Here is a 24235-nt window from a genome sequence, read left to right on the forward strand (position 1 = left end):
GATTGCTATGTATTATGTAAATGAATGGTAAATTAAAATGTAATTGCTAATGCCTAACTACACATAAACAAAACAGCTATTTTAGAATTAGTAATAACACACACTAAACACAAATAAATACACTTTATAAGGCCAGATTGGAGGGAGCTCCGAGCAACCTGGTCTAGTGGAAGGTGTCCCTGCCCGTGGAAGTGGTGTTGGAATTAGATGATCTTTAAGTTCCCTTCCAAGCCAAGCCATTCTAGGACTCTATGATTATTATAAATTCAAAACTGACTCTGTAGATTGTTATCAAAAAGGGATCACACGTTTTTCTCCCTTTCCTCAGGCTGAGCTCACAGAAGGAGCCAGGCAGGTGCCAGTGCTGGTGGAAGAGGAGGGGAACATATGGCTGGAACAGAAGGAAGGTGGGAATGTGACAAGTGATGACAAATTGGTTTGCTTGGAGAGGAGTTGCACTGTAGCTTGTACCAGCCTTTGATTTCTGCTGTGCTGACTTGAGCTGTGTGTGACTTGCTCTGTGGAAAGAAAGTACATCCCACTCCAAATGAAACCATGAAACCAGGCAGAGCAAATCCTTCAATAAGCTTTTGTGTCCCAAGAGAAGTATCCAAGAATAGCAAATGTTTGAAATGTTCTTGCTTAAATTGCTCCACCTTTCTGTTCTTCATCTGTAAGATGAAGATACTAATATTAACTTGCCTCAGGAATCTTGTGAAGAAAAAGCTGCATTTGTGAAGCACTAGTTACAGTAAGAATAACATAAAAACCCAAGAGAAAATCAACTAAAATATATTTTTATTCAGCACTGCTTCTGAAAGGTTATTAATAAAACTCAAGGCTACTTAGCGAATAAGGAAGATTATAAAAACTTTAACAATTCAGGAAGCACAATTCCCCTTGCAGCATTATTCATTTTCTGCACTGAAAAAGAGTGGGGATCTGGTGGAAAAATAAAGTTTTTTAATGCAAATGCTGAAATTAAACCTGTCCATGGATTTGTGTTTTAATTAACTTATTGCAGGCTCTGATTCCAAGCTGCCTTATTGCTGGAATTGATATGGACTTTCCCTGGGTAGTTTCTCTGAAGGGTGAAGCCAAGAATAGTCTGGGGATGTATACAGATGTACTGAGTTGTTCCATTGTGACCGGGGCAAAGGAGAGTTTGCAGATATAGATTTACCTGGAACGATGCCTGTGAAGTTTCCTGTTTCTCAGTTACCACTGCAGGATTGATAAAGATGTCATAATGACAGAGCTTCTTTCCCTGGCTGTGTCTCTGTATTAAGGTGTTTCTTCTCTTTCATCTGGTTTTAAATCCTGTCAGTCTAGTGAGCGCTACTGAAGCAGGACTGAGCTGGCTCCTTGTAAAACAAAATGGCCCAGGACCTCAGCATGCCAGAAACATGGGACACAACTCTCACACTCTTTGTCTTTCCAGCAGGTAGAAACTGCCATGTTTGCAGTTGTCCCTCCAGTTAATATACTCACTAAGTGCCAAGATACTAATCTAGGCAATGGCATCCCATCCACGATGATCCCAGCTCAGAAGAGGAAAAGCAAATTCAGCCACAGCAATGCAGCCCAGTATTTCTTGGAAGGACTGCCAATGCCAAGTGCTGGTGGATTTATCTTTTTAGGCACTAAAAGCCCTTTTCCTGACACTGCTGACACAAGACAAAAGGATAATTTTGCCTTAAACTATTTAGCTGTGAAGGTTAAAGTTAACAGACAGGCGAGGATTTATTGGTCATAAATATTAGAATTTTTTTTTCTTAAGTGTTTTAGTGACTCTGTGGCCAAAATTCCTCTGGCAAATGAATTTTCAGAAAGACTCGAAGTAGATCAATGAAGTAGATCAGCAAATTGTTATAGATTTCCCTTTCCAAAGCAAGAAGCAGGATAAAAGCAAGACAAACCTGGCATGAAAATTCAAGTGAAGCATTAATGGCTGATAGTATGATCTCTTTTCACACTCCATTGATTTTAGCTCTAGCTTGAGCTCTGTTAAACTTTAATGTCAATGTAAGTTACAAAGTTACTTGCTCTGCCAGACTTACTTCTGGTCAAAAACAACTTTCAGCTGCAAAAATAAACCCTTCTAAACCTAAGAGGTCAACTCTATTTTGGGGAAAGACTGCAAAATTAGATCCAGCCCCCTGAACGCAACAACTTTGCCACTGATTTGAGGTACAGCACAAAGCTTTACTTGCAGCTGGTGGAAAAATTTGCCTCTGCTTCCGTTTTTCATGGAAAAGTCCAGCAGGATGTCAGGCAGATGGGGGCAGCAGCACCTCAAACTCTCAGCATTACACCAAGCAAGCAAGAGCCCACAGTCAGGGGAAACGTGTTCCATCAACACAGAGCTTTTGTGTACAATTCAAAAGCCAGCTTAAAACTACAGTGATCTCTTTGCCCTTTCAATGAATCCCTGTTTTTATTAAGCATGTTATTAATGATAAAATCACTTTAGTATTTCACACTGGTTTGCCTATCTTTATCATAGTACATACGTTTTTTATAGCATGCCTACATCTTTCCAGAAATCCATGAATCTGAAAAAATTTCCTTTTCACAGCAACTCACGAAACATTCTGAAATCTGACAAGATTTATTTCAAATTTTCACAATATTTATGTCATTCACCCCTTAAAAGCAACTTGTAATTCCAGAGAACCTCACAAAATTCAGTACACAAGAGGTACACTGTTCAAAAGTAGTCCTGGTGCTCAGAACCCAACAATATGTATGAAATGACAGGGGTTTAGCACCTAAAAGGGAAAGATTTGGGGGGAAAAAAACCCACATTTGTGGCAAATGCAGTAGGGATCCCAGCCTGTTTGGATTAGAGTGGCTGCTTGGCTTGCAGCAAAACTTCGGCATGGAGAAACAAATGCATCTGAAATGAACCTGCAACTCTGTCTTACCAAGGTGTTATTCACTAATTGTGGCATAAGGATTGTAAAATTGCAACAAATAACCTTGCTTAACCCCATTATTCTGCTATTGTCAGCACTTGGCACTTGTGAATTCCTGTGTGCTTGAGCATTTCTGCCTGCCTGCACTGCAGCTCGGGATAGCAAGTATAAAACCCTTGTGTCTGCTCAGCAGCTGGCAAAGTTTTATTTGCCATAATTCAGTCTGCATGAGTCAGCACTGCCTCCCTTCACAACATGGTCTGGCCTGTCTGGAAAGCTGCTTTCTCTATGGTTACATAGATGTTCTGTAAATCTCAAAATAATTTCAGTGTGGTAGGCTCCTTTGCCACACTGAACAAATAAAGTCCAGCTCCCCATCCACTACTAAATATCAGTGCTTGGCAGGGAATAAAGTTGAGACATGAATATTTTATTTCATTTTATACAGCTATGAAGTAATAGAAAAACCTGCAAAATTAATACAGTAGACATTTGTTACTTTAAAACCTGTGTGGGCTTCTGGTTCAGAAACCAAAAACCAACATCTCCAGAAGTTCTATTTTTGATGCAGTGTGTGCTTTGTGCCTTCTATGCCTTTTTGATAAATTGCTACTCAGAATCAATATCAGAAATGCACCACACTTGTTCCATTAGGTGTGGAAGGCAAATATTACCTTGTCCTTTTGTTTATCCCCTTGTGTTTGAAGCCTCCTTTTTTAAATAAAGATGTAGGTTAAAAGACATTATCCAGCATTTACTCAAAAGGAGGAAAGCTGTTGGACTCTGCTGTAAATATGAAACCTGCAGCAGCACTGAGTGAGGGGTCATGGCTTCTGTGTTCACTGGAAGGAAAAAAGAGGAGGTGCAAAAGAAAATTCAGCATGAATAATAGAGCTGAATCCAGTAAAGGGGTCAGAGCTGTCACTCATGAGGTAGGTGTGGTTGATTCTAAGTAGTTCTTTATAGCTGGGACAACAAGCTGGACTCTCCAGATGAGGAAATGCCACTCATTAGGAAGCAAAATTAAACAGGTCACTACAGGAGGAATGTGTGCAGGTCACTATTAAGCAATTACTGCTTTTTGACCACTCAGAAATAGTTGTCACTTTACGTTCCTTGATGGCTGACCAACAACTGTGCACAAAGCATGGCTTATTCTTATAGTAACTGATTTCTGGTGTTCATTTGGTTCTGGTTTAACTTTATGTGTTTTAAACATACATTTGCAGGAAGATGTCAGTCATCAGACTTAGACACTGCCTGGTCAGAGGGCTTGGACAGGGAGAATAAAGCATTCACTTCTGGTGTGCTTTCCTGCAGTAGAGCAGAGGAAAAAAAAACCAATATTATAGAGTAAAGTAAGAGCAGAGAAGAGCTCATGTTACCTTTTGCCACTCAGTTCAGGCTAAGCAATTTTATTCATGATCTTTTTTGCTGTCAGTGGAGATCTGGCCTTATTACTCTAAAGATAGTAAAAATTGCATCTAAGAGGAAACTGAGGACAGAGTACAGATAAAGATCAAAAGTAAAGCCTTAATGTGAAAATTGAGTTAATAGTAATAGTTTCTCTATCTTCATTATATCTTGTTAGGTTTTGCTCTTTTATGTTGGTTTTGGCTCAGACATGACAAGGAGATCATAGAATCACAGAATGGGTTGAGTTTGACTTTAAAGATCATCTAATTCCAATTTTCTTGCCTGGAACACCTCCCCCTAGAAGCCCAGGATAAAAAAATGATACTATAACAATCCTAGAGGATGAAACATTGCTTATAGTAAATCCTACTTCTTTTCTGCTTCTCCCACACTCTTCATCTTAATTGGTCTCCTCTGAGTAGCTGCTGTGCTGCAGCCCTGTCTCTATGTCTGGAACAAGCCTCTATCTTATCATACCATTGGTTTCTTCTCCTTTCAGCTCCTTTTTCTATTATCAGTTATTATTAAGCAATTTCTCTTACTTTAATGGTGTTTTGAAACAAACTAATTAATTCCTGCAGTTTTAATTTTCTTTGCCACTGTCTACTCATTGCTACAAGGGTACTGTCACCAGAAGGGACGTCTATTTCACCTGATATTTGACATCAGCCCCCAAAAACACATGTTGAAGCTTGTAAAAAGTATTCTTTCCAAACCCTGAAATGCCCAAAGGCAGTATCTTCAACAGTGCCTGTAGAAACTCCACCTTCATAAAAGTAGTGTTTTTCTTTTGAACGTACTTCAAGAAGTAATCAAACTCTGAGTGGAAACAAATTTCATTCTTCATTTTAAAGATGTAATACTAGTTTGTGCCTCAGACATTACTAATAAAACATCTCTGTAATATCCTTAGGTTGAGTAAGAGTTCAGCTTTACTTCAAGGATACATTTTTTTATAGCTGACACTAAACATTGTATGTCTACATTCTCCATTTCCGAGGGAGAGTGATTTGAGGGGCTGCTGCATTCAAATGTGTCTGCACTACAGGTTGTGAGTCCTCCTCCTCTTCCTGATAATTAATTAATCTTACAGATATTTATTCTTCTAGTATCTCTGATCAGCTCCAGTTCGTTGTAATAATGTAGATGCACTGAATTTGTGGAGAATTACATAAAGCTTTGATGTGCTAATTTTTCATACCAGGTTATCTTGCTAGGGAGTTGGCTGAATTTTTAATTCCCTGCAGCTCCTCCCTCCCCAGCCAACAGCTCAAAAGGGGTGATTCTAAGACCCCACTGGGTGTCTTTAGCACAAGAAAGGTGTGGTCCTGTTAGAGTGGACCCAGTTCAGACCATGAAGATGCTCAGAGGGCTGGAGCACCTCTGATATGAAGCAAGGCTGAGCAAGTTGGGATTGTTCATCCTGGAGAAGAAAAGGCTCCAGAGAGATCTTATTGTCACCTTCCTGTACTTAAAGGGGCCTGTGAGAAAGGTGAGAAGAAGTATTTTCAGTGGGCCTGTTTCAGTGGGAGAAGGGGTAAGGGGTTTAAACGGAAAGAGGGTCAATTTAGAGTAGATATAAGGAAAGATTTTTTTTTTTTTTTTAAGGAGGTTCTTGATGCTCCATCTCTACAAACATTCAAGACCAGATTAGACAGGGCTCAGAGCAACCTGATCTAGTTGAATATTTCTCTGCTTATTGAAGGGGTTTGGATTAGATGACCCTTAAAGGTCCTTTCCAACCCAAACTATGCTACCATTCTGTGATTTTCCTGTCTTCGGTTCTATCTCAAAGGAGGTATTAGGTAAGATGTGTAGCTATCTCAAATGAGGTACATTTCTGCTTTCCTATAGGGATTTCACATTAATAAAGCAGATGGGTCATTCCCCATCTGTCATATCTACAGAACCAAATATCCCAACATTCCTTATACCATTCCTGCTTTATGTACTTTGTCACCTCAAAGGCTGTGGTTAAGCACAGACACAGCCCAAGTTCATTTGTTTGTGGGATGTGGCAGTAACATCAATTACAGAAGAAAGGAACCATGAAGTTCTTTGAAAAGTCACCTAGTTCAATGTTCAAGGCACGATCAGTTGTATTTACCAAACTCCTCCAACATCTGTCTAACCTGTTCTTAGAGACTTTCCTTCACAGATTTTTACACTGCCCTTCCTAGTTCTTAACTACTGTAATCAGTAACCTGATCGATTTTGTCTTATGAGAAGAAACATGTTTATCTGCTTTATTGTTATCTTAATCCTCTCTACAATGGCCTTCATGAACCTGTAAATTCTTGCGCCTGATGCAAGCGCTTGTCTTCAGTCCAAAGCAGGCTGGAGGTGTTGCCAACACAACAAAGTCACATTTAGAGCTGCTCTATCACTGTAATGTGTACTAAACAGATTAAAGGCTGCATTTTAACAGGTGTCAGAAAGTAATTCAAGTGAAAAATGTCAGATGAGAGACTTTTTAATTTGGCTTCAGAGAAGCCTGTTCTTGACCCAGGGCTGCTTTGTTATCCCAAATAATTATTTGGAATTATATGAAGCACTGCTCATGAAATCTGCAGATGACTACAAAACAGCCCAAGGCCACCTGGCCCCCTTGAATAACACACGTTTTTATCCACCTACACAGGAAATATCTATGCATCAAAGCCGAGGTTGTTGTCTGTTCATAGGATAAAAACACAAAGCATGTTTTTGGGGCTAGGTGTGAGGGAGAAGAATGCTGTATCTTCAAAAGCAGTGAATCAGATGAGGGCTGAGGAGGTCACAAGGGGTAAATGAATGAATGCTGCCAGTGCAGTGTGGCAGCTGCAACAGCAAACGCAGACAGCAGGTGTGTAAGCGCAAATACTGCCCGGCGCTAAGCGCTAGGATGTGGCCGTGGCCATTGCATGGCACAGGAACGTGACTGTTCTGGAACCGCCGTCAATGATAAACGGTGTAACAACCTGGAAAGGCTCATTACGAACCCAGAAGAATGAGTCAGTGGAAAAAATCTGGCCTGTACGAAGGTGATAGATAATTATCTACACAGCAAAAGCGTAGCAGAAAGGCGCTGTAATCGTCTGTGCACGGCGAGATCCTCTCCCTGGGGAAGCCAAACGTTTTGTGGTTAAAAATGATGGCGTTTTCCACGTGTTGCCTTCCGACATGATTCTTTAATTTTTGGTAAGGTAAACCCCTGAAGCCCTACATATTTCAGTGCACTGAGCAGTGCCTGGCGTGAGCCCAATTTAGGTGCTGGTGCCAGCTCCCTGGGGTGGGGGTCCCAGCGGGACACGCTTCCCACGGAAAAGAGCCGAGGGTTCTGCTACCTGCTCCCAGGTGAAGAATTGTCTTAATCTGGGAGCTTTGCACAGAACAGAGGCCACGGCTTTTCAGCTTCTAGTAGAGACAGGACTGGGATACAGCCGGAAAGCTAAAGCAAAGGTAACCTATGGAGCAGATGACGAGGCAGCGGTTGGAATCGACCGAGACAGAGGTGAGCAAGGATGGGGTAAATCTCCTCTGTCAGTCAGGTCTTTAGGCAATAGCTGTTACCGTAGAGCAAAAGCACCGAGAGGCTCGGTACCGACATCCTCGGACCGCGGCACTGTTTGGCGAGGCCGGCCCAGACGCAGGGACCGCAGCCCGGGCAGAGGAGCCCCTCCCCGGGCTCCGAGAGCCCCGTCCCGGCCGCGGCGAGCCCGGCCTCGGGCAGCGCCCGCCCCGCTTCCTCCCCGCCCCCGCCGCCATGTTGTGGGGCCGCGCCGCGGGAGGCGCAGGGGCCGCGGCCCGGCGGAGCCGCCGCTCGGGGCAGCGCAACAGGTACCGGCGGCGCGGGGGGCGCGGGCGGGAGCGCTGCGGGTCCACTGCCGCGACCCCTTTACTTGTCTTTTATCTCTTAGCCGAGTGGGGTTTTTTCTTTCTTTTTTAATTTTTTTTAATTTGTTTTTTTCTTTTTGGGGGGTGGGGGTGGTGTCTGGGGCTTCGGGCGGTGGCGGCGGGGGCTCCCACTGCGGGCGCTGCCGCTGCTGGGCCGCGCTCCCTCAGCGCGCTGCGGGCGGCGAGATCCCGGTGCCCGAGCCCAGACAGCTCCCGGAGCGCCCCGGGGAGCCCTGCCGAGGCGAGGGGACCCGGACGCGTTCGTAGAGCTCGGTTTTTCTTCTGGCGGTGGTGATTTTGTTCCGTGTGGTTCACTTTGAAAGCCCAGAGAAACCGAGCTGGTTTCTGCAGTTAAAGTTTGCAGGCTGTTCTGTCTGTAAATAGACTGGCTTTTCTCGGTCTCGACTTCTCACCGCGGCATGTCGTTATTCAGAAAATAAAATGAGGCTGAGGTACGTGATTCGGTTCCCAAAACGTTAACGTAGCATTTTGAATACAGTACATGGTTTTCAGGGTAGATGGGGCTTTGACATCTGTCACATTGCAGAACTCGAAAGTAGATCGTGCTTTAAGATAGTGCCTGCCTTCTTTGAAGTTATTCTTGCAGCGGTTCTCTTAAACATCAGTCCGAAATCCCCCGTCTAAAACACGGGCATGAGAAGTCTCAAGCTTCTTTGCCCTTGTGTCCAGGCTGCCCTGTGTGCGCCTCTCCTTTGGGAAAAGGCTGGTTTTTGAGCTCCTTTGCTGTTGGTGCCGGCCCGCGGTGCCGCCGCTCCCACGCCGGAGTGTGCGCAGGGAAAGCGGGGCTGTGTGAGGCAGAACGTGATGCGGGTGACACCGGTGGCAAATAAGTTGCTGCTCGCTCTGAAGAATTTTTAATTATTTCTCTGAAATTTGCTTGTAGCAAACATCTATATCCGCTGATGCGACACGGACGTGTAGAAGTAATGAGTGGTGGGAACTAATTGGATGAATGGCTACCTGGGCTTCGTTCTGCTACCAAACCTGGTCCATTTTTGTTACCTTGTTTCCACTCTACCTCCCCTGTTTTGATTGAGTGTATTTTTTAATTCTGACTCAGCTGGGAGGGGCATTCACACCACCGCACCTCTGAGTGTTTAGAGAAACCCTAATTCAGGCTCTGGGCTCCGTGTGGTGTGAAGAGAGCTGCCAGACGCCTGCAGACGTGGATTTAGGCTGCTCCGTGCTCTCTGTTGAGCAGAATTTTTTGTTAGATTAGCCTCCTAACTCAGATGCCTAAATTAGATCAAGTGAATATGCTTATCCTTTTAATTACTGTCCTGAGGGAATTGCATTTACTTTTTTCTCCTCCATCTGTACAAGATCTGGGATACAGGACGTATCCCTGGCTGAGTTGTAATTGTCACTGTAATAGAAGCAAAGAGGATGTTCCTGTAGCAGTAACAATAACAAAATGGGGTACCTATAGCCTGTTTGTGTTAATCACAAAAAAAAAAAATTGGATTATATATCATAGGTACTGGTCAATGCACCAAAGCTTTGTGAGTATTTATATTTTGACCATTCTTGTGGACAGAGTGAGATCAAGGCAGAGGTGATGCATGGATGATTTTGAACTGTGTTTTTGAGAAGGCTTTATTTACTGAGATTCCAGTGTATTGGTATTCCAGTGACTTGTACCACAGCGGTACTTACAGTAAAGTTTTTTACAGATATTTCTGTTGTAGTCTTTAATGTTGAAAAGTGAATTAATTTCATTCCAGAGGAAAGTAGCAGCTATGAAAAATGAACCTAAGTCTGTAGGTGATAGTATTTCTTCATTGAGCTGCTTGTCAGGAGCTGGTGAGGAAAATGAGGCAGCATTTGGAAAGTGAAAGGTGATGTGCAAGCTTTGCTTTGGGTTTTATCAGAAACCTTCACAGCCTTTAAAAATAGGCATCTGTCAGGAAAATACCTTGGGATTAATTTCTGAAAGGCAGTGAAGTCCAGATTAGTTCCTGTTACAAATTGAGACAGATGTCTCTAGTCTGAGAGATAACCTGTTAGTTAACAGTTTGCAAGTAAATTATCTGCTGTTGCCTCAAAAGATTTAATGTGATCAGCATACAAAATACGTGAAAAAAGCATTTAATGAGATTTTTTCTTTTAAAGGCCAGAGCTGGTCTTTTTGCCTTTTAAAAAACGGTTCAAAAATTGGGCATCTTTATTTGTAATGTGATTTCTGACCTATTTGCACTTGAAAGGAAATATCTCCAATATCTCCATTTTAAAAAAGCTTTTAACTGTTTCCATTTATTTTTATTTACCTCAAATGTAGTTAAAGAATAAAATTGTTTTGAAGGGACTTCTAGAGGTCATCTGGCCCAACCTTATGAAAAGCGTGGTTAACTCAGGTAACTCAGAGCCATGTCTGGTTATGTTTGGATTACCTCTTGAGGGTGGAGATCCCAAAAACTCACTGGCCAGCCCTCTCCAGTTTGGTACCCACACTAGCTCAGAGTATATCCCATCCCCTGCCAGTGAAGACATTAAACAATACTGGGGATGCTGTCAGCTCCTGGGGAGCATCATTAGTTCCAACCAGATGGATTTGGGACTATTGACCACAGCCCTTTGAGTCTGTTGGTCAGGCAGGTTTTCCACCCAGTTCACAGTTAACATTTTCAAACTATATTCCACCAGTTTGGCTGTAAAGATACTGTGGGAGACCTTGTTAAAAGCCTTTGTAGTGTCAAAACAAGCTGCTGTCCCCTCCTTCATAGGGGCAATCATCTCAAAGATGAGATGTGTCAGGTGTGGTTTCTCTTCAGCAGCCAGAATGCCATTTCCCCATTGCCTTTTTCCTCTTCAAGCATCTGTAGCTTGGTCCCAGGAGAATTTGCTCCATAGTCTTTCTAGGGACTGAAGTAAGACTTAGCAGCCTTCTGCTTGCCTTTTTCCAGTCACCAGGATCCTTGACCAGACACCAAGAGCCCCCCCAAAATAACAGAGCTTGGTCTTAGAGTAACATTAGCCAGTGTTCCTGTCAGCACTGGGCCTGTGATTTGTTCCATGTGTATGTATGACAATGCTCTACTTCCTTGTTTGCAAGTTATTTTGACTTTCAAAATCTGCTTTCAGTTCAGTGCAATGTTAAATCTCTTGGTAAAGGATATTAGATGATGGATCTTGCCATGTTTTAAAGTTTTGGGGTGAAGCTTGATGTAGACAGCCCTTCCATGAAAATCACGAGAGCAGTCAGTAGTTGCCTGACAGAGATTTTAGGGTGTTGCTTGGATTGAAAGGTTCATTTTATGTGGCCAAATGATTGGGAAAGTCAGTAACCCTTCCTAGGCTTTTTTGTCTTAAGTGATGATTGGTGATTATAAAGATAACAAAGATAAAGTTGTGCTAATTGGAGAGTTCTCTTTATTTTATGACTGACTGACCTATTTCAAGCACTGTCACTTGTCAGTAAAACACTTAAAGCATACTTTGAGGTCCAGAGGTTGAGCCTAGATAAGGGGTGAAATAGGGTAGTTACTGTATTCCCCTTACCTTTAAAAACATACTATCACTCTTTAACTTGACCTTTTAAAATTGCATTTTTCTTGTATGCCCTGGTTGGTGATAGATGACACATCCGACTATTTGGAAGGGAAACACTCACGTTAGAGTGCCTGGTTGGATTTCTGGGAGGGCTAAGCAGCTGTTTTAAGTGATCCTGAAATTTTCAAATGCTTAGTTGCAAATATTGCAGGTAGCTGAATTCCCTCGGGTATCGTGTGTCTGATTCCTGATCTATATAGAACTGGAAGATTTATGTCTACTTGTAAGTTCAAGTTCCTTCCAGTGACAGACCAATGTAAGCCAAAATTTTAAGCCAGCTGTGAGCAGTGAAACCTTGTTTTCTCTGACACTGGCTGTCTGAGTTTGATCAGATGTGAGCTTGTGTTGAATATTTTCTTGTGGTCAGTATATTTAGAGCAGTTTTTAGCCATGTGGATCCTCTGGTGTCTAATATAGGTACTCAAACATACAGCAGTCTTTCTCTTCCTTGAGGGCACTAAATTTGGTTATGTCTTCTCTGTCTGGTTGCCTACTTTATTTATGAATATTATATTCAGTTAAGATCCTTGCAAAGGGCACCCTTCTGTTAAGCCTGGTTCATGTTGGGTGATGGGGTTCATCAAAGTAGTCAATTACTCATGTCTCATACTCTGAGAAAGGCAAGCTGAGAATTCAGGCATCCTGGTTGCTTGGTTACTATAAAGTTACTGTTTTCATTTATTCACTTGTCTATCAGAATGGTGGGGGTTTGTTCTCAGATTTTTTTAAGGATAAGTCTTTAGAAAGCAAATAGGAGACTTCCTTTCATGAGTTCCTTGTTCTTCTGTGTATACATTGTTTTATTGCCCTTTGCAAGAGATACAGGGACTGTAGCAACTTGTTTTTCTGGTGGTGTTGTGCCATTAGAACCAAATGTTGTAAAGGTGAGCATTAGGTCATATAAATATTATAAAGTAAAAATGGAGCCAGTGAAATGTTATTTTTCTTCAAACTGAGAATATTTAGAATTTTTCAATATAGGAACAGAGCCTGGCCAGGTTGGTTACTTGGATCCTACAGTTAAAATAATGAATTGAACGTTAATGTATAGATGAGCACAGTGTTGTGTAACACTTATTTTCAGAACAACACATGAAATTCAAATGATGTAACATGATGACAAGTAGCAGAACAAAGCATTGGAATTACCTAATAGAGGACAAGTACCTGAGAACTATTTTAGAACATTTTGGCAGTTACAGATAGTTGAAAAGGCATGGTTGATCCAGAAAAGTCACATCTTTGGAACAGCGATTCTGAGAGCAGCCAGTTTGACTTAAGACACTTTGATATGGGATGTTGTTGCTTCAGAATTAGCAGGCAATAATTCTGAGCAGGCTGTACTAGAGCAAACGTTCAAGGCTGATGCAAGTGGAGTTTGTGAAATGCTGTGGCATCAATCCTGGGCAGTTAGTGATTCAACAGCATACACATGAAGTCAGGGAAGAACAGGAAATGGGAGTTAACTCTTCTTTGTTTCTAAAAATAATACAATTGGAATGTGAAAAAAAATTGGCTATTATGGCTATATAATAAATGTATCAAAAAATCAGAACACATTTAAATAATACTTTAGTCGTGTCTTTCAAAGGACAAGAATTTTACTAATCAAAAGCTAAAACTTTCTAGCTTTTTCCACTACACTCTTACGACTTTAAGGTACAACACGTGTGTTTTTAACTGAGATACTTTTGCGTGGTATTGAGATGTTTGTCTAATGTAGGTGATAATTGATTCCCTAAGATCATGTAATTCAATTTTGGTACTCAAAACATTATTTCTGCATGCCCTAGAACTCTCTGCTAAAAGTTTAAGAGACCACACTTCTACTGGAAGATTTGAAGGACTGTTCTTGATAATATTAGTGTGGATGGGAGTGGGATCAGAAGCAGGAGCCTTTGGCTGGGGCAGGTGGGAGGTGCTGTGGCCACACTGCCTGTCCTGGGTCCAGCTCAGGTCCAGTGTGCTGGTCCCAGAGTCCCTGTGCTGGGTGGGAACTCCATTACACTCACACTTTTCTGTGTCACTTTGTGGAATGCATTTTTACCCATCCAGCTGAAATACTCCTACCTAGTTATTTTTTCCTGTTTTGACAGCCATATGCTAATCTTTGCTTCTTCTCCCACAAGGTTTCCCTGGGTTTTGATTCATCAGAGTTAAACACAGTTTCTTTGCTTTAAAGGCCTCTTGTGGCCTTTCTCCTCTCTGCTTGTCATCTCATTCAATTTTGAGAAATTAAACTTGTAATGCAAGTTTTGTGCACCTGCCCAGCTTGAAAACAGACACCTAAACTGTAAATCCAGTCTCACTGAATGTTTTACTTTTATTAGTTTTACAGATAGTTAGAAATTGTTCTCTGCTGAGCACAGAAGAGTGTCACATATCTTTTGTTTTATACTTTGCTGTAGCAGCCCATTAGATGTTCTGTACATTTTGCACTGTTATCTGTGTCTGAAAGCTGAGCAGCAAATTAAGTAGCATTTCTTCTATCATAAGAAGAAAATAACATTAAGAATTCTTCTGTAAGTTTTGGTGGTGTTTTTTTGCTTGTTTTTGTTTTTTTTTTCTAGCATTTTACTTGTGCTCCTATTGGAAGGACAGGAGTGGGCTTAAAAATAATATGCTCTCAATGTTCCCAGTCATGGTTGAAGTAAGAAAACAATGAAAAGAAGACAACTCATCAAATACTTATGTCTTGCCCAAGTCCACATTGACATAAATCAGGAGTTACAGTGTGAAAGTAGAGAACTGCAGGTTACAAGGCACACAGACCTCACCGCACAGCATTTAAGGGTGCTTGCACAAAGCTTGCACATGATTAGATGTGAGAACTGATGTGTTTTAAAACAGAATCTAAAGAAAAGGCATATGGAGTGGGGAGTCATGTGAATTAGAAAGTAGGAAGCAAAAAAAAACCCCAAGAGTATTTTAAGTTACCACCCCTTGAGGAGCAAGCATATCTCAGTCAGCTTTCTGGAAAGGTTACAATATGCAGCCTGGAGTTCCTTCTCGAAGGTAGAAGCTCAGAGCCTTTAAAAAAAAAAGTCTTATAAATAGTCTACCCTCTGCTTCTTGCTTTTTTTTTCATTTCCTTTTTAAGCAAAGCAAGCAGAGGTGGTGATGTCTGTCTGTCTGGAATCAGGTGAGTGAATGTATTCTCCCAGGGTGTGACAGAGCTGGGTTCAATTGCCATCTTTTCCTGAGGAAGTTTGTGTCTCCTGGGTGAAGGGCCAGGGGATTAAATAGTGAGCTTCCTGAAGTGAAATTCTCATTCTTTCCCTCAGAATAATTTCTTCCTTGCAGAGAAGGTTTAAAGCTGGAGGGGCGTGGACAAGACTGAGAGAGACCTGCGGATCTCTGCCTTAAAGCAGAGAATTAAAAATAAAATGGGGGAAACCTTCTTCTAGGAAGGAAAGATCAGATTTAATCTCTAGAAACAGAGGAGAGAGCTGAACTGTGTCTGGATACTTTGAATGGGTGCTTTCACAGCTGAGCAGCTGTGTAAGAAACAGAGTAAACCCAGCAATAGTGACCACACAATTCTGTTTTTTGAAGAGAAACAGAGATCCTTGTATTTTGTATGGGCAGTATGTTCAGAAAGCCTTTTAGTCAGGCAAGGTGGGCAGAAGGGTATTTGTTAGAAAAATACTTTTTGCGTTCTCTCTGAATCACAGAATCACTAGGTTGGAAGAGACCTTCAAGATCATTGGGTCCAACCCAGCCCTAAAACCTCAACTAAACCATGGCACCGAGTGCCACATCCAGTCTTCTTTTGAACACATCCAGTGATGGTAACTCCACCACCTCCCTGGTCACACCATTCCAGTGCTTTATCACTCTTCCCGAAAAAACTTTTTCCTGAGATCCAACCTATATTTCCCTTGGTGCAGCTTAAGACTGTCCTCTCGTTCTGTCAGTTGCTGCCTGGAGAAAGAGGCCAACACCTCTCCCTGACTACAGCCACCAGGAAGGTGTCCAGAGTGATAAGGTCACCTCTGAGTCTCCTTTTCTCCAGGCTAAACAACCTCAGCTCCCTCAGTCATTCCTCAGAGGGATGTGTTCCAAACCCCTCACCAGCCTTGTTGCCTCCTCTGGACACACTCACTATTGGGTAGGAAGTTTCTCTTTCACATTAAGCAAGGAAGAGACCATAGAGTTAAGAAGTAAAAAAAGTTTAAAGCTTTTTTGGTTTTTTTAGTATCAAAATATTAACTAAGGCTCTCAGTACCGTTATCTACAGTAGCAGGGGGAGCAGGAAGAGGCAGCAATGTGCTGCCCACAGTCAACTCCTTCATTTTGTCACTGATGTCATTCATCTGTTATCAGAGTGGGTGGACTTTGTAAGCTGGCCACAGTGCATTTTGGAAAGGCCATGTGCTGTGTGTAACTACTGTATAAAGGAGATAAATGCTTGGCCTGCCACAATGTTCAGATGTTTTTTTTTTTTCTTTTTTTTTTTTTTTTTTTTTTTTTTTTTTATTAGTAAACTCTCATAGAAGTATGTCTTGAACAAAGAGAAGTTTTAGTCTGTGCTGCTTCATAAGGCCTGACTAATGCTTCTTATTCTCTCATTTTTAAGAGAGTACTCCAAAAAAAAGCAGGAAGCAGCTACATGGTCCATTACAGGGTCACTGCTTTGCAAATATAATGAGTTGTCTTTGTGTTGTCCAGATCTACAGGTGTTGCAAAGAGTAAATCAGGTAACTAGTGCTGCAGTCTCTGTCCTTGTTAATTGGCTATTGAAGCAAAATACTTCACCTTCTACAATATATCTTCCTCCACAGGTGGAGAAAAGGAAGAGAGTAATAGTGTGACCACATACAATGCTTCCATGGTATTCACTTTCTTCCAGACAGAGCGTGGTGCACCAGACCTTAATTCCTACCAAAATTATGTGGCTGTGGTTTTTCTGAGAAATGTTTTGAAAAAAAAATTTAATTCAAGTATAAATATTAACAAAGATTGTGGCAAGGCTGACCTTTATAAAATGGCGATATGCCTATGATAGGGCAAACAAAAAGCTTTTTTCCCTTCTCCTGCAGTCTGCCCAGCTCTAATGCTTTCTAATGCTTTCAGCATGGTCCTGACATGCCCCCTGCTTCTTGCAATCTCCTCATTTCTTTTCTCCACTTGTATCAACGATAATGAACGCTGAGAGAGCGAACAGAAGTTGCAATCTGGCAGGTCAGTTTGTGAACACAATTAGTGCTTTAGAGATTGGGACTAGTCAGATGGCTTGTTTACAAGAACTTGCTGTTCTGCTGTTTAAGTGTAAGATCCAAGTTTTCCTGTTTTCACCTTAAATGGTAGCAGGACTTAATGTCATCTACAGTGGTCATAAGGATGTTTGATCCTGTCGTTACACCATGGATTTTGTGCTGTGTCTGCCACAGTTTCTTAGAGCTGGTGACTGAGTTCACCAAGCACATCTTTTAGAGCATTTTGCAAAAACAATTTTCTATGAAATGCTCTGGTGGTGATGGCCATGATTTCATCCATGTAATCTATTTGGGACATTGGTTATAATGTTTTCTTGATTTTTATTTTCTTTCTTCAGTGACTATTTCTATATGGCATTGTGTAATGCATTGTGTGAAGATGATCCTTGGAAATTTACAACTTTCATTTCCATTAATGATTAAAAGTTGTCAGAATCATTCTAAAAAAATCTAAGTTTGTCTTAAAGTGAGAATGCTTTACTGAGATTCTGCTTGGTAAATAAGTGGTTCACACGTGTCCTAAAAGCTTAAGGCGCTTTTACACCTTTTTGGATCTTTATAGATGGCGACTGCAGCAACTTTATATGCAATTCGTGAAAATAAGCTGCTTTTAGCTTTGATATATGCATAATCTCCAAGCCTTTGGGATGTGCTGGAGAAATAAAGAAGACAGAGTACTTATTGAGGGCAAGCTCCATTCTTTGAGAAGGATTGTTTTCACAGACTTTCGAAAAATGTGTGTAGGTTTCAAGTTTACTGGACAGTTTCTTCCTTCTTTAAAAAAAATTGAGGGGAAATTATATTGCAGCATTACTTTTTTTCTTCCTGTTTTTTACTTCCTGGTACGACTTGAGAATCTGTCGCTGGAGAAGTATCTGTGCTTGGTGTAGTCCTGGTGTCTGAATGATGTGGATCTGTGCAAAGGGATAAGAATATGTTCCCAGTGCTGGTGAGATACAAAATGCTGTAAAAGTCTCATTTACGATTTTTGGTTGCTTCTGTAAGGTCACAGTTTTCTTTGTTTGTAAGGGTTACTGTAGGAGAGTTTGGTTCCCTTCAAGTTTAGTATTTACTTAAAATACAACAAGGTCTGCATATAGACGTAATAGTGAGACAACAGAGCTAAATCATGATTTAATCACATCATGCTGCTATAATGTACTCTCAGTGCAGACCTGTTGGGCAGTTCCCTCTTACTTTTGGATCTTAGGTGTTGATTCATCTACATGGCAATGCCCAGCACAGATTTACCAGGCTGGTTCAGCCCAGACCTGGGAAACGCGGGGAATATTCAGATACACTGAAAAAATCCTGTGTTGATAATTTGGACAGGGATGCTCATTATTTTTGCCCATGAAAATGAGCCAGGAACAGAGTCCTCCATAGATGCAGGGCCTTCATAAATAGGAATGACCTTCACCAAGTGAAAGTGACATCAAAGGCCTCCAGATTTTTCAGATGCAATTGATTTTAAATTGTGGTGTAGTTGTGACTCTAGGGACATTAAAATGAGGAGAAGGGGCTTCCCCATTTACAGTGCATGAAGCTGCCTGGGTTACTTCTACTTGCGTGCTCAGCAGTAGAGGATTTTAAAAGCTCAATCTACACTGGCCATTTCAGCAAAACCAAGGCAAAATTCTCTATAACTCTGAGTTGTATGAAGTATTTTAAAAGTGTGTCTTAAGATTTGGGGCTTTAGGAGTTAACCAGTTTACTATCAACCTGCATTGTCGGACAATTATCTGACTCCTACTGTGAGGCCTCCCTTCAAGTCCTGTGTCCAGTTTTGGCCCCACAGTGTAAGAAGCATATAAAAATACCAGAATATATCCAAAGGAGAGAAACAAGGATGGTGAAAGGACTAGGGGGGGGCAAGACTTTTGTGGAACAGCTGAGGATATGAGGTTTGTCCAGTTGAGAGAAGAGACTGAGGGGTGACCTCATTGCTGACTACATCTTCCTCACGATGGGAGCAGCAAGGGAAGTGCTGATCTCTTCTGGTGACAGGGCATGAGGGAATGGCTTAAATCCAGATCAGAGCATGTTGAGATTGGATATAAGGAAAAGTTCTCCACAGAGAGGAAAATCATCTCCCCCAGGGTAGGGGTCATGGCCTCAGCTGGTGTTCATGAAGTGTTTGGCCAGTGCCCTTTAGATACATAGGGTTAGCTCTTAGAGTGTCCTGCATGGAGTCTCAAGTTGGACTCAATGATCCTCTTGTGTCCCTACCACCTTGGAATTGTGTCTGTTTTTGTGATTACTCATTAACAAAAAAATTAAAAAAAAAAACAAACTCAAAGCTGTCTGAAATTAAGATAATAAAGTGAGTTGGAGGAAAGATCAAATATATAGTCCTGAACTGATGGGACTAAATCTAGAACAAGTCACATGTAGGTAGAAGTCTGCTGATTCTGGGGGTGTTCTCCAGCATCCTGCTTCTGTGTCATGGTTTCAGGTTCTGTTTTAGACCTCTTTGACAGAACAGGTTTTGCAGAGAATTATGCTGTAGAAATGTTTAACAACATTGGCAGCATTTTTCAGGAAGGCTCTTTATAGATCTCAAGTGTCTCTTGATAGGCTGCTTGGTAGGTCCATGTCTTGGAACAGATCCATGCTTCCTTTTTTGATCTTTCTGGGGTTGATACCTTGTGTCATTGTGAGAGATCATTTGGACTCACCAACCACTCTCTTTACTGTCTTTAAACAAACGTGTGTGTGTGTAGCCACAAATGTATGTATGTATAATAATGATGGTGTGAGCTATATATAAAAAATTGTTATATACAACTGATCACAGACATTTTTAATTTTATTGAAGAAATGTGCAATAGATAGAAAAGCATTTTTTTGTGTCCTCAAGTGGACCCAGAGTGCTTTCTAGTTGTGTGGTTTTTGTGCTGAGAGGAGAAGGAGTTTCTTTGCAGGAAGGGAACATGTGGGATGTAATGTTTCTGTACTTAATATTAAAATATGTGGCCGTAGTGAGAGGTGAAGGAGGTTTCTGTGTATGTGTGTGGGTAGGAGGTTTGGTGTCTGAAAAGGGGGTGAGTGAGATGTGATTCATTTTTTTTAAAAATTAAAATAAATATTTCATTTTTCTAGCTTCATCCTCTACAACGGTTTCTCCACAGAAAGCACAACGATAATGATATATAAATTTCAGAATTATCTCATCCAAAGCACAGGCTCACTTCATTGTCTTATTCTACATGTGTAAAGCAGTGAATTGTTCATGATTTTCCCTTGGATAATTATTAATGACTATTTTGCAATTCTAAAGAATTCTTACACGGGTACTCTTGAAAGAATGCATACTAGAAAAAGAAAATCTTAGTACTCCGATATTATTATGAAAATAAATTCTGTTGAGACCCCATTTTTAAATGCTGCTTTTGAGTGTTCATGCAGTTCAGGAGAAGGAATAACTTCATTGTGTTGCTTCTGCAAAACCGGCTGATGGCAGATTTTTATTGGGACAAGCTCTTTCTTCATGTAAGAGTGTTTTCTCTGTTAATAGTGCGTGGAGTGTTGGAGTGGATGAATTTGAATAATGACTGGTTTTCCACTTTGCTCAGCAGCAGGTTTCGCTTACAGAGCTGAGCACTGAACTTTTAATTATTTTTTTATGAAACACTAAATATTTACCGGGGAGAGCTGGCAGGGATGTGCTGGGACCCCGGGCTGCGCTGTCTGTCCCCAGCCATATGTCCCGGCGAGCCGGGTGCTGTTTGTGCACATCACTCCGAACAGTTGGTACTGTTTTCCTTTAAGAACTGCCACAGGGTTCAGAACTGCACTGCATACCCTATAAAAAAAAAAAAAAAAAAAAAAAAAAAAAAAAAAAAAAGGCCAGCTCCCGCCGCCCCCTCGGCGGTGTAAATGCCGCTGGTTCAGCAGCAGCCCCGGGCCGGGCATTGTTCGCTGTCGGAAGCGGGGCCGGGGACGGACGCGCCCCGCTCGGCTCTGCCCTTGTTGCATTATTAATGGCACGATGTTTTCATGTTGCAGATGGCTGAGGGTTAGCGGGGCGCATTCGGGACCATGATGGCTCAGTTTCCCGCAGCCGTGAATGGTGAGTAGCTCCGGCGTGCTCAGGTAGGGGTGGGAGGTTCGGGATTTGTTGTTTGTTTGTGGGTTTTGGTGCCCGCGGCGGCGTTTGGGTGACTTTGCTGCAGATCGCCGCCCGTAGCCTGAGCCGGTGCTGCGAGGCTGGGAGGGGAGCGGCATCACTGCAGGGTAATTTGGGCTACGGAGACGCCTGGAGTGGCTGACAATCTCGGATCATTTACAGGGCTGAGGAATGTGCGAGTTGTCGTGCGAACACTGCCTGACTTTAATCAGGGAATATGCTAAGTAATAGTTGATTAAACTTGCATACCTTTTCTGTTATGTAATTCAGCACAAAATGTGTTCCTTTGTGGTCCATTACGCTGTTTATTTTAAACAAAGTATTTGAATGTGTTAAGCAGTTTGTGACATTGATCACAGTCGGCCTTTCTCAAAAAAAAAAAAAAAAAAAAAAAAAAAAAAAGAATTAAAGAATTTTCCTCTTGATTGTGCTCTTTCCACTACAGCAACTTTTGCATTTGTTTCTTGGTGATTTCTTTTCGAAGACATATTGAGAGTTGGAACTTTAAAATTGTTCCCCTGTGTGTGTGTATTTGACATTGGCATGTTATTTATGAAAATACAAGTATAGAAACAATGTTTTGTACTTCAGGTACTCCTGATAAGGACTATTTCTCCTGATAAAAATAGAAAACTAGATACAGAAATGAGTGTTTATCTCGTTTATCTGTGAAGGTTACTGCAGGACTGGGAGGTCTTTCACCTAATTTAGGAAATTGTCACTGAGATAAATTGGGAAAGTGTTTTGTTTTTGTTTTTTTTTTTTCCCAGAACAACATTCAGATTTCAAATCAAACCTCTGTTTTACAAACTGTTTCATGTGAGTGTAAGACATTGTGTAAAAAAGAATGAATCTGTGTAATGAACACTTTTTTTAATACAGTCAGTTGCAGTTTTTTCCAGACTGTTTCACAGACCTTACAATAAAAGCCAAGTAAAAGGAGTCAATAAATAGAGGGGAAACTCTATGGACCAGATTTTATTTTTTTTTTTCACTTAATTGGACATAATGGATTTTTTTTAATTATTGCAACATGATTTTTTCTTCCCAATTTAAAATACAGTTAGAAGCTCTCTTTGGAGAAGATACAGCTTTATGTTCTTGGCTGTCTCTGTGGTTGATGTACCCATAAGTTATTTGATGTTTTTTTGTTTTGGCTTTTTATTCCTTGGTTCTGTTGGAGGATTGCAAGTGCAGTGTCAGTGCCGACCACGTACATTGCTCTTAGAGCCCTTAGTTTGGGAGAGTGATCCTTGATCTGAAATCCCTTGGGCAGTACTGTCTGCCACTCTCAAAAAGAATGGTGTCAGAGGATGCTTTCCCCTCTCAGAATATTACTGTGTTGGAAGGCATAGTAAGAGAGAGAGCACGAGGAAGAGACACCAGGCAATAAACTATTGCTCCTCACAGAGTAGTTTGGATGACTGTGTCAACTGTGTGTGGTCTTGCAGTCATATATCTTATCAGAACTGGTGAAATTTCAAACAAGTCAGGTGTTTTAAACAATAGTTTTAATGTGATTTCTAGGTAAAAACCTTTGTTGTTGAAGTTGTTCTCTAATCTTTGTTGTTCTTCCATGCTACTTACAGCTTACAAGCACTGCTGTAGTGGTTGCCTTCAAAGTAGTTCATCTGCATTTGCCACTCACTGCAGGAAACCTCTAATTATGTTTTTACACTTTGGTAGTGACTTGAAGCATGAGATGAAGAGTGAGGTTATGTGTGAGGCAACCAAAGCCATTAGGCACTGCTGCAGCCTGGGAGCACTGACTGCCTGCCTCACCTTTGTGTTAGCACAGCATTGACCCTTCCCTTTTGTGTCCTACTGGGGGAAATGGTGGGTTCCTTCTGTGGGAAAAGAACTCTTATTCTTACCAAGGTACAATATACTTAACTTTTAGTTCCCAAGTAGTTCAATGCATGAAGTAATTTCCATTTCTGAGTTATTTTTGGCATTCAGTGTTAGAGAAAAGTGAGTGGATGGCATGGGGCAGACTGTGATTATGTGACACAGTCTGAGAGCTGAGGGTTCAAAGCATGATATTCAGCCTCAAACAAATACAAGTGGGACATGCTACAACACTTCATTTACCAGCCAAAGCAGAGGAAGCAGCTCTGTCCAGGATCCTGAGAAGGGAGGGGAATGGAGCTGTGCGTGTAGTTCCAGTGGAGAGACTCAGCTTCTTTGAGGCACCTTCAGAACGTACCTTAGCCAAGCAGGTCAGCATGTGGCTGGTGGCCATACTGGGATGTATTGAGAGCTGGCATGTTCTTCTGTGGCCACGTGTAAAGGCTGTGTGCTCCTGGGGCACCTATCCAAAGGTTGATAGACTTTTCTTTAAAGTCATGAAAGGACGCAGTGCCCAGAAAGGAGCTCCTTTTGACTCCCTATTGCTGTCCAAGGTGACCTTCGTTGGGTGCTTTACTAACAAGCTGAAATTCAAAGAGGAAAAGCAGGACTAAAGAGTGGGTGTTGAATTTTTCTGAAACTCAGGGCAGACCTGCCAGTTTTTACAAATATAAAATGTAAAGGTTACCGTGACATTTATGTGAACAGACAAGGCTGAGCAACATGTTTCTTATACTGCACCAGATGGATAAGAGACATTTATCTATGTGGAGTCCAGTCCTATCAAAGAGCTACTCCAGGCATATACTTCTCCCCAGTCTGCAAACAAGATTGAGGATACCCTACTGAGAGTTTAGTTCTATCCTGTAACTGCTTGAATATTGATCATTATTCCTGTGAAAATCATAATACAAACCCAGTTTATGGTAGTTGATTCTTCCTACAAACCATTCTCCATCTGGACAAAACTTGCTTAGGAATTCATCCCGAGTCTTGCAAAAGCTTTTGGAAGCGGCATTTAGTTACACTAAAAACTTCAACAACTGTGTTTCTAAAGAAAGAGTTAATATACGAACTTCAAAAGACACTTGCAAGGGTAAAGGCTTTAAGAGGTTAAAATGTAATTCCATCTAATTTGTCTCAGTGATTGCTGCTTTTGTCACTGGAAGAAGTTACCTTCACTGCCATGGGATGTGTTCTTTCCAGCTGGAGAGGAGTTGAAAAATGTTTCTTTTCCAACTCCCTTCCTTCTTCTGCCG

At 41.4% G+C, this 24235-nt stretch overlaps 1 protein-coding gene across 4 annotated transcripts in view; it reads left to right on the forward strand.

Moving 5' to 3' along the window:
* The first annotated feature begins 8089 nt into the window (after nucleotides 1-8089).
* The window catches only part of ITSN2 (intersectin 2), an 81646-nt gene continuing 65500 nt past the window's right edge, over nucleotides 8090-24235 (forward strand). For 3 of the 4 annotated variants that reach the window (XR_010743160.1, XM_066314701.1, XM_066314702.1), the window contains exons 1-2: nucleotides 8090-8153; nucleotides 21008-21071. Coding sequence is in view for 3 of the 4 variants with exons in the window: in XM_066314701.1 (XP_066170798.1) it covers nucleotides 21041-21071 (31 nt within the window). In the remaining variant the exon portion in view is untranslated. The remainder of the gene's footprint in view (nucleotides 8154-21007; nucleotides 21072-24235) is intronic. The other variant, XM_066314704.1, reaches the window with a different exon arrangement.

This window comes from Sylvia atricapilla, chromosome 3 (genome assembly GCF_009819655.1).
Source record: "Sylvia atricapilla isolate bSylAtr1 chromosome 3, bSylAtr1.pri, whole genome shotgun sequence".
In the NCBI taxonomy this organism is placed as follows: Eukaryota; Metazoa; Chordata; class Aves; order Passeriformes; family Sylviidae; genus Sylvia; species Sylvia atricapilla.